Source organism: Theobroma umbraticum, unplaced genomic scaffold, assembly GCF_002168275.2.
Source record: "Theobroma umbraticum cultivar Fairchild unplaced genomic scaffold, ASM216827v3 scaffold_50.0, whole genome shotgun sequence".
Classification (NCBI taxonomy): Eukaryota; Viridiplantae; Streptophyta; class Magnoliopsida; order Malvales; family Malvaceae; genus Theobroma; species Theobroma umbraticum.
In genome coordinates this window covers 6,323,159-6,333,893 of record NW_018397261.1, presented here as the reverse complement: position 1 = coordinate 6,333,893, position 10,735 = coordinate 6,323,159, and the positions used below count along the sequence as shown (strand labels likewise).

The 10,735-nt window shown below is 33.4% G+C and overlaps 1 protein-coding gene across 1 annotated transcript; it reads right to left on the bottom strand.

The window, feature by feature from the left end:
* Nucleotides 1–1,810: 1,810 nt before the first annotated feature.
* Nucleotides 1,811–4,444, bottom strand: LOC110418253 (uncharacterized). The gene is made up of 4 exons (XM_021430926.1): nucleotides 3,719–4,444; nucleotides 3,391–3,480; nucleotides 2,405–2,472; nucleotides 1,811–2,312 (listed from the first exon to the last, which is right to left on the bottom strand). Exons 1-4 carry the CDS (start codon nucleotides 4,340–4,342, stop codon nucleotides 2,144–2,146), a joined length of 951 nt encoding a protein of 316 aa, XP_021286601.1. The 5' UTR covers nucleotides 4,343–4,444; the 3' UTR covers nucleotides 1,811–2,143.
* Between the last annotated feature and the right edge of the window lie 6,291 nt (nucleotides 4,445–10,735).

Below are 10,735 nucleotides of genomic sequence, written 5' to 3'. Positions count from 1 at the left end.
ATTTTTATTAAACAATTAATATAATTTAAAAATAATAAAATAATGTTACAAATAATTAATATACTAAATAATTAATATAATCAATTTTACTCAAATTTTTAATTTTTTTTATTTTTTAAGTTCTTCCACCTATCTTTTTTTTTCTTTTTTGTCTTTGTATTATGAAATTATAAAAAGGTAAAATTTTTATTTAATTTTTTATTTATAATATTATTATTTATTTTTTTAATTATATTCTATTTGCTCATATATTTTAAATTTTTATAGATTTTTTTTAAATTTTTACGAATTATCAATTATTTTTTTTGTTATATAAGTTATATCTCCTACTTATCATAGTTTTTTTTTGTTATGTAAATTTTATTTTTAATAATTTTAATTTTTAAAAATTAAAAAATTATTGTATATGTAATTCTCAAATATAAGTTCTAGTATTACATTATTGGTTGTTATTTAAAATTTCATTAATATATTAATTTTTTTTAATCTTAATTATATAAGAAAAAATTAATTTGAGTATATGTTTTTAATGTGCTTTATATTTTATATTTAGTTGAAAGAAAATTATCTTGAGTATAAGAAAAAATTATTAATTCTGTATATCATATTTAGCTATTTATATTTTATACATTATAATTTAATATTTAGTATTATAAACTTAAATATAATAAAATAAAAATATTAGATATTGACTATATTCATTTTTTTGTTGTTTATATTGAGAAAGGCAAGATTTTGAATAAAATAGATGATAAGTTTTTTATAAATAATTTAGTTGTTTATATTAAAAAAAATACTGCCATCATAGAACAAAAGTATCTTAGGGCACTATTATAAGTTTTTTCTTTTTGTTTCTTTTAATTTATACGTTATATAAAATTATTGTTTATTATAAAAATTTTTATTATTAATGTTAAGTTCAATATATTAATTTTAAAAATTTTAACTTTTATTCTTCTTAATCCTTGATCTCTAAATAAAAATTAACTAGCTCTACTCTGTTGGCGGATAATCTAAATGGACTAAATTAATACAGGACTCGACGTTTAGCCTTTAAACGCCCAGGCATATGCTCAACAGAAATGTGCTGAAGTTGGAACTTGCTCCTTATTTTGCAAGCAGAGCTTATTTGTCAACAACAACCATGGAGGAACGCCACAACGGGTTTGTATCTTTTTCTCTTGGTAGTGGTTTCCTTTGGGGCCCCAAAGTTCAAGACTGTTCCTGGCTCGATCTCAATGGTTCGGGGCCTCACTCCCGCTAGCTTCATCAGCCAATGCGGCAAGGGCTTGGGGTACATCTTCAAGGAGTTCACCCGTTTTTGCTCTCTCTCTTTACTTTATCAATTTGGCAGATATTTCAGAACATATAGTAGAGTAGAAGAACATGAATTTCGTAGCCACGATCACACATTTTGTCGGATTACAAGTGTAACGAACATGAGGGTGTTCACTATTTGGTTTAAAGCCAAAAAAAAAAATTCAAAATCGATAAATCTTTGCAACCTTATTAATTGCTATCAGATTCATAGTCCAAGACCCAATTATTTCAATCCAAATCAGTCAAATTTTTCATTCTTCGAACTGCAAACTAACTCAGATCAGCCAAGTATGAACACTCCTGTTTGTAGCCAGTTGGAGGGCCACGTGGTAGAATCGCTTCCGGACATGTTGAGTTTAAATGGGTTTTTGACAGAGCTGGGTTCGAGCAGAAGAAACTCCCAGAACGTATGTGCTGAATCAGACGAGAGCTAAACTTAAATTGTCTTGTGAACTAATTAAACCTGTAGAAAAGTTCTCATTGCAGTGTATACATTTTAAATGCCTGATTAATTGTTAACAGTATATTCAATTTGACAACAAAAAAGCAGATAAAAACAAACCAAAAGTCCGAAAAAGATACCAGGAAGAATAACGACACGAGCAGTGATACGTACTCTCGTAGACTCATTCAAAGTACAAACGCAGAATCATCGATACAGAATACCCAGAAATTAAGAATTGCATAGAAAAACAGGGCAAATATACCATAAAAGCATCATGCCTACCGACAGCGGAAACCTAGGGTACCCGTAGAAACTGTCATTGTGGCTGATTTGGCCTATATGTGAACAAGATAAAATTCAATTCCGAAGACTAGGTGATCACTCCTTTTTCGGCTGCGGAAATGCATCGATGGCATGACTTCTCTCTTTTGACCAAATGGAAGCAAGAATTTTCTTGAGGTGGCTGTTGTACACGAATGGTCGCTCCAATTGAACGAGGTGACCTGATTTCTCTATGTATTCTAGACTTGCTTTTTCTCCGATTTGCCTGTCAAAATGAATTTAAACTCATCATCATGCAGTAACAATATATTAGACGCATGTAACTTCATAAACAGTTTAGGTATTAGCGAAACGTACTGTTTCAAGTTGCGGGCGGTGTCCAAGTCAAAAATCTCGTCATTCTGCCCCCACAAAAGATATATACTCTGCAACAAGTAATCAAACTGGCCTCGTTCAACCCTAATTTTCCTTATTCATATGAACTATCATTGTCGTGTATGGCAGGTTGACCTTTAGAAAATATTAAAAAGGGCGGAGTAGGTTTATTTGTTTTATGAAATTAATTAATTAATTCTGTTTTAGTCAAAAGAATATTGTTGATGATAACAGACGTGACAAGCCTCCTGCTTTCTTACAACCGGTTGACAGGTAGACATATACATACAAGTTTCTCTAGTAAATAGAAAGTCAATTGCAAAATCTTATGAAGATATATATATGTTACACTTAATTAGGAAAATATGAAAGATATCTCATTTATCCTTAAAAATGAAAGATATTTATAATTTAATTGATTCTGATTTATTTTTATAATTGTTAATTTAACTGTAGGATATATATATATAAGATCACAAGATTGTTTTATTTGTTAATGCAGATTATATTTAGGGGTCACAAGATTATTACAGAAGAGTGTGACAAACAATGGCAGAACATTAATTTTTAAGAAGAGACAATTAACTTAAAACAGAACGATTAATAATTACTGAAGAGAATTTTTTTATCTTAAAAAGGTAAAATTGAATGGCGAATTTTCTTTAACATATCATATCAATATATAATCAAGTAATTTAAACATGCTTTAAATTTTTTGTTGATATCGAGTTTTCAACTTTATTATAAATACATATTAATTATAAATGAAGGTCATTTAATATGCTGTTGATCATCTATTAGATGAAATAGATAAATCCAACAGTTGACTGTTTTAACTTTAAATTTAACTATTAGTTGATTAATAGTTTTATCAACCTTATCAAATACACTTCACCCAATTTTGGCAGATAAAAAAGAAGGAGAAATAAATAATTAACAATATTCTGCTTACTTAGTTGCTAAATTACCTGGTGGTAACAAGGAATGGTAAATTCCTTGTCACTAATGACCAAAGCCTCAAGGAGTTCCACTTTCTCCTTTCTGTAAATAAAGATCCCCTACAATAATTATGAAAACAGAAAAAAAGAAAAAGGAATTACAATTTCTTAAAAATATATCCTAGCTCTCAACATGAATGCCACTTCCAATAATTTAAAGATATATAGTTTATGCATGAAATTAAGTAGTAATCAAATCCAACCAAACAAAATAACTGATATTTGTCCTATCGAATATTAGTCCAAATAATGAAAAGTTTTCCTTTAAATTAATATTACAAAATTAAAACTATATTACCTCCAAAATGTCTTTGTAAATCCAATTAGGCAACTTTGGGAAACTGTAAGTAGCAACTTGAAGGAGGGTCTCAACGCCCTTAACTGACACTGGAAGCAAAAAATCTGCCCAGCTTGGGAACCCAATTCGCTCAAGTCCAGCATTGCTGATCGACTCAGTCAAGGCCATAACCGAGCAGGTCACCACCATGGACTCAACCAAGTCAGGGTACATCTCCGCCATCTTGAAACCAACCATTCCTCCATAACTCAACCCCACCAGGGTACATTTCTCCACACCCAGCTTTCTCAAACCCTTGGCCATGTACTCGGCTTGAAACTCCACCGACCTCTCCGTCTTGTCGGTGATGGAACCACCGAAGAAGAGGAAATCCGGGACGTAAACGGAGTACTCTTTGGCCAAAGCTAACGCCTGAAATTGCCATGTTAGAATACCATCAAAGCCAAAGCCATGGAGGAAAACTACGGCAGGCTTTTTTCTTTTCGTGTTGGTGTTGTTAATGGTTTCAGTTGGGACCCAAAAGTTCATAATCGTCCCTGGCTCGATCTCTATGGTGTGGGGCCTTATCCCAGCTAGCTTCAACACCCCATGTAACAAAAACTTGTATATCTTCAAGAAGCTCATCTTCCCTTCTCTCACTCTCAATGTCTCTCTTCTATTTTCTGGCACAATGGAGAGGGTAAGATATTAGTAAATATAATTGTAGCACTGTTGAATGTGAACTGTATATTAATTCTTCCAAACTCCATAACAAGTTTTCATTATTACTATATTCTGCCATTCATGCTTTCGCCCTCGTATTCAAAGGACAATGACTACGAAATCAATCTTGGCCGTCTATCACATGACACGTGTTATTCTTACATGGGCCATTAGCTGGCCTATTACTGTTACGTATGATCCACGTTTAAGACGTCATCTTCTTGTGGATTTGTCATCTGTTTTTACATAACCAAGATCGAGATAGAGATTGAAAATTTAATAACTTTTACAATTTTCACATTTTAAATTTATTTATTAATGATATGATAATATTGAATTCACAATAAATATGTAGAATTTACATATTAATATTGCATTAAATATAAGTTTTCAAGAATATTATATCAGTTAAGTCAAATTCTTATTATTGAATGTTATTATATATATATCAATTAGTATTTGGATTTAAATTTTTAATAAAGAGATGTTATTATATATCAATTCATGTTTGGATTTAAACATGAAAAATAGTAAAGAATTTGAAAAAAAAAAAGTCTTTCCGTGAGATATTAAATCATTAACTTTACAACGTGTATTATTTAGCATTATATCATTATTTATTTGGCCCTTCATTTTTTAATTGAAATCTATAATTACTTTTTTTTTATATATATTTTTAATGTACTTGGGATAAGTCAGTCTCTACAAGTAGTACTAGCACATACGTATCAATTAGTTATCTTAGCATTGTCATTTGGGTTTGGGGTAGGACCATGTTGGATTGACAGCAATTTTCCATCGCGGTGGTTCAGACTTGAGAGACAGGACACTCAAGTAAAAGCCAAATCAGAGAAAGAAACTACAAGACCTTGACGAAGAACAGGAACTAGGCAGCTTGTAAGAGTGAAAGGTTCTTCAGAATCGGATAATTTATCAACAACAACTAACATCAATAAATTGAGTGGGCCTCTAAATTCGTGCTTTTCACCCCGTCATCGACGTGCTCCTCTTCCGACAATATTAGCTGATAAATATTAAAAAAAAAAAACAATGATGCTATTTCGAATTTGAGTTTATCAAACGTAAATTTATCTGATAAAAATAAAATAATTTTTATTTTAACTTAACTAATTGAACGTTTGTTAGAAAGAAAAATCTTAGTTTATTGAACTTGAAATTTTAGTATATAAGAAAACTTGCAACAATTCTCACAGTGATCAAAAAATGATAATTGAAAATATAAGTGAAAACGTGCTTATTTAACGTGAACCACTTATTTGGATTTGAGGTGAAATTCATAGTCTCTCGAGCACAAATTTGACCATTCAGAGTCATATAAAAAGGCATGGATTTTTATGTATTTTAATTTGGTATTGACAATTGAAGCAGATAATGACCAATGCAAGCAAGTTGAGGCCTGCCGCTGTCTCTCCTCCTGCGACATGCAGTAATTGACAAGGCTGAAGAACTGAACCTTCAATTGAATGCTAGCCACGTAACTATTGGCATCAAAAACAATCGTCACAGGATGGCATGATTAAGCCAAAAATGAACAACCACCCAAGCATGCTTCCAATTTGCATGCCTAGCGAGGAGATCACAAATTTCATGAAAGTTGGGCATACCATGTCCATTAGGTACAACTTTTTTTTGTTGAATAAATTTTAATTTTTGGAAATATTTATATTCTTTTACATATGTTATTATTAGTAATTAATGTTAATTAATTAATCGTATCCCTATAAAGTCAGATGGAGATAAAAGTAATGAGGGACAAAATCAGCTAAAACAGTTACAAGGGGACAAGGAAAATGGTAAACAAGAGGAGGATTCTGGAGATTTAATGTGTCTTGATTCGGGTGGTGTTATTTTGCTAGCTAGAACAGGAGAGTTTTCAGCTCTAATAACGCGTAACAAAGGAAAGTACGGCAAGCAATTTAATAGTCCGAGTCCAAGTGGAACTCCTCTTTGTATCTGTCCTCCTGATGCAAAATTCCCAAGTCTGGGTAGGTGGGAATTAATCGAAACAGCTGATAAACCGCATATCCCTTGGCTATCAGGGGTGGATAAGGTCAACATAATCTCTCATCAATGGAGTCCAGGGGAGAAGGAGGATGGTACGACTAGTATGGAGTTGTTTGAAGCAGAACTGCATGGTGGATGGGAGAAGGGGAAGAATGTAATGTGATTAAAAGGAGGGGGGATCGAAAGGGGAAAAAGGTCTTAACAAAAATAAATTGCAGTACCCAAAAGCTTGGATGGTGTAAAGGAGAAATAAATATGACAGTGAAGTTGGCGAAGAAAATACTCATGAATTGGAACCATATCTCTTGGAATCCAATTTAACTGAAACTGAAAAACATGGGAGGTTAGCGAGATTATGGGAATGACCTTGGTGAAGTCAAAAGAGGATTTTATCGAAATTGTGGTTACATTAGAGGAGGAAGAGGAGAACAGTTGATTATACAGTGTTGATAGGGTGTATGTGTGGTTAATTATTCATGACTATTTTTACATGAAATGTAGGGGATTGTGTAGAGATGAGAAGCGGAGGTCTGTGAGGAGGGTCATATGTAAGGAGAACCCAAGGATAGTGTTTTTACAGGAACAACATTGAAAGATAAACAATTATATACTCGCTTGAATCAATTTGGTATAAAAATAGGACTAAGGGGTGTAGTGTACATATTGTAGGTTTATCTGGAGTGTTAATATCTATATGGCGAGAAGATTTTTTTAGTGAAGAGGAACGTGGGACACATAATAATTTTTGTTTTATTAGTGGGATGGGTGATAGGACTATCAAAAAGATGTACATTTTTAAATGTATATGCACCATCAAATGAGACTAGTAGAGCATAATTTTGGCAGGTCCTTCTGAATGAAATTAGAAAACGTGATGTGTGATGGTATGTGAGTGGTGACTTTAATGCAATCAAAACGGAGGAGGAAAGGGTTGGAAGAAGTGACTATCTTAGATTGGCATCTTTGTTTGCAAATTTTATCTTAGAAGCAACATTGATTGATTAATCTATGGTGGGTGGACAATTTACATGAAGCAGTAAGAGGAAGGAGACGTCCTTTTCAAGATTGGACAGATTCCTAATTAACAGTGATTGGTTAAACTGTTTTATAGACATGACTCAAAAGTGTATTCCTAGCTTTTTGTTAGAAAATAATCTGATACTACTTAGGGGGGAGGAATTTAATTGGGGACGCAAATCATTTAAAATGTTTTATCACTGGATGGAAGAGGAGAGTTTTTGTAAGTTGATTGCAAAAAATTGGCAACAAGTTAAGGTTGGATATGGTAATGCCCCGGTAATTTGGAGAGGGTTGAAGTCACTAAGACTTGTGGTTAGAGAATGACAGAAGAATAAATATGGTGACATGCATAGAAAGATTGAGATGTTAAAATCTGAATTGCATACATGAGTTGGAATTAGAATGGCAAATGTCAAAAGGTAATTATGAAAAAAGAGATATTGTTATGCAGAAGATAGTGGATTTGTATGGAGACAGCAATTACGGCATAAATGGGTGAATGAAGGGGATGGAAATACAAAGCTTTTTTATGCGTTGACTTAAAAAAGACAAAGATCAAACAGGGTGGCCAGGCTTAAAGTTGAAAATAAGCTTGTGGAAGAAATCGAATTTGATTCGAAAGGAAATGGAGAAACACTTCAAGAAGTTATACAGTGAGAGGACAACTCTTAAGTCAGCAGACTGATCTTCTGGTATTCGAGAACTATCAAAATGAAGCGGTGTTAGATTTGGAGTGTGCTTTCTTAGAAAAAAAGGTATGAGAGGTTATTCATAAGTGTGATGGACATAAAGCGCCTGGTCTTGGTGGTTTTAACTTCACTTTTTTCAAAAGCTCAATGGAAGATTGTGAAAGAGGAGGTCATGAACTTCGTTAACTCATTTTATCAAACTGGGAAATTGGGCCATAGGATTAATGAAACTTTGGTAACTTTAATTCCTAAGGTTAAGAATTTTTATTGCGTGACTGAATATAGACCTATTAACCTGGCGGAGAGTGCATGCAAAATAATTGTAAAATTGTTGGTAAATACGTTGAGGAAGATTATGGGAGAACTCATTGGTGAAGAAGATTATGGGAGAACTCATTGGTGATCATCACTTTACATTTATCAAGGGAAGACAAATTCTTGGTTATGCCTTGATTGCTAATAAAATGATCGATTTATTGCAAAAAAAAATAAGGTGGGAGGTTTGATGTTTAAAGTGGATTTAAAAAAAACGTATGATAACATTAATTGGAGTTTTCTTGATTTTACAATGAAGAAGATGAGATTTGGTATGAAATGGAGAGGTTGGATTGTGGAGTGTGCATCCACTGCATTAGTAGCTATATTGGTAAATGGGTCTCCAACAAAGACTGTGAGATTGAAAAGAGGACTTAGACAAGACTGTCCATTATCACTATTTTTATCCAATATGACAGCAGAGGTGTTTAGATGTATGATGAGCAGTCGAGTGGATAAAGGTATATGTGACGCCATTCCAATTGGTCATCAAGGTATGCGTTCATCTTAGCTCCAGTACACAAATGGTACATTGTTGTTTTGTCAACCTAAATTGGAGAGTTTATTGATTACTAAACGTGTATTAAGATGCTTTCAACTAATCTCTAGCTTGAAGATAAACTTCAACAAAAGTAGCTTATTTGGAGTGGGAATTGAGCACTACCGTCTAGAGAGATGGGCGGTTTCCATACATTGTAAAATAGGTACACTTCCATCAACTTATTTAGGGCTGCTGTTGGGTGCTAGTCATAACTCCATTAAAATCTAGAGGTCAATCGTGAAACGGTTTGAAAGTAAGCTTAACAGTTGGAGGTCACAACTATTGTCCTTGGGTGGTAAAATTACTTTGATTACAGGTACATTGAACAGGCTCCCAGTTTACCTTATATCTCTTTTGCCGATGCGAAGGGGAATACAAAATAAATTTGATAAAATTCAAAGGCAGTTCCTGTGGTTGAAAAATAATATGAAGCCAGAACTACATTATGTTGGTTGGGAAAAGGATTTGCGATTAGAAGGAGAATGATGGTTTTGGATTGATTGATTTGAAAACAAAAAATAAAGCTTTATTGTCTAAATGGATTTGGAGATGCGAGGAATGAATGAGATTGCTTATGAAGAAACATCGTAACTGCAAAGAATGTCTATGATCCATATGTCCTTATACCTAACTCTAATGCTTCTCGTAAATACACTAATTTATGAAACAATATCCCTTCTCCTTTAATGCCTACTAACAAATTTTTCTTGTAAGTCTCATCTAATATGGAAATTGTTGTAGGTGATGGGAAATATGTGAGGTTTTGGCAAGGTCGATGGTTGAATGGAATGATTCTACAAGCTAAATTTCTGAGAATTTATGCACTGGCAATCAATAAATTGGGCACGCTCAACGAGTTTAGAAGTAGGAGGAATCATGATTGGGAGTGGAAAATTGAATTACGGAGGCAATTATTTGGATGGAAGTGCAAACAGTGGACTGATTTATGGAATCTACTACCTTATCATTCCTTAAGCAAAAAATTAGAAGATGGAGTTGCTTTGAAAGGTACGTCTATTTGTCTATATTCATCTAAATCATTTTGTCAATCTGCACTTGCATCTAACTGTGAACAAAGTGAAGTTTGAAAGGGGATTTAGATGTGTCATTCTCCTTTCAAAGTGAGGGTTTTTGTTTGACAAGTTTTGTGGGAGAAAGTTACAGTGAAAGATGAATTAGTGAAGAGGGGATTCTTAGGAGCTGAAAAAGCAAGATGTGTATTGCGCAACAAGGCTAGGCAAACGGTTTGCCATTTCTTTTTTCCATGTCCTGAATCATGGAAAATTTGGAATAGATGGGGTACTGAGTGGGAGGCACAATGGGCTGCACCAAATGCTCCACATTTTTTTTTTATGATGTGGCATTATTTGATTAATGGTGGTGACAAGGGCAACGTTTGGTTGTTGGGTCTCTATGCTACAGTTTGGTCTATTTGCAAATCTCGCAAGGGTATTGTGTTCAATGGCAAAGGATGGGATGTTGAGCAGCTGTTTGATATGATTAGTTTAAGAGCAGCGGTACGGGCTAAAGAAAGATGGTCTCATATTTCAAATTCAGCGTAAAAACTAATTCATTGTCCGAAATATTTATCATGAGAGCAAAAGAAGTCAGAAAAGAGGAGGAACATTAAGTGGTGTGTCCCACCTATAGGTTGGTTCAAGTTTAATGTGGATGGGGCTTTCACAAGCAATACAGGTCGAGCAGGTATGGGGGACATTCTTAAAG

Excerpts from the sequence above, each read along its gene's own strand:
- LOC110418253 (XM_021430926.1), bottom strand. The coding sequence starts at position 4,342 with ATGAGCTTCTTGAAGATATACAAGTTTTTGTTACATGGGGTGTTGAAG. Across the intron at positions 2,473-3,390 it reads CCATTCCTTGTTACCACCAG|AGTATATATCTTTTGTGGGG; the intron begins GTAATTTAGCAA and ends TACTTGTTGCAG. Across the intron at positions 2,313-2,404 it reads ACCGCCCGCAACTTGAAACA|GCAAATCGGAGAAAAAGCAA; the intron begins GTACGTTTCGCT and ends TCATTTTGACAG.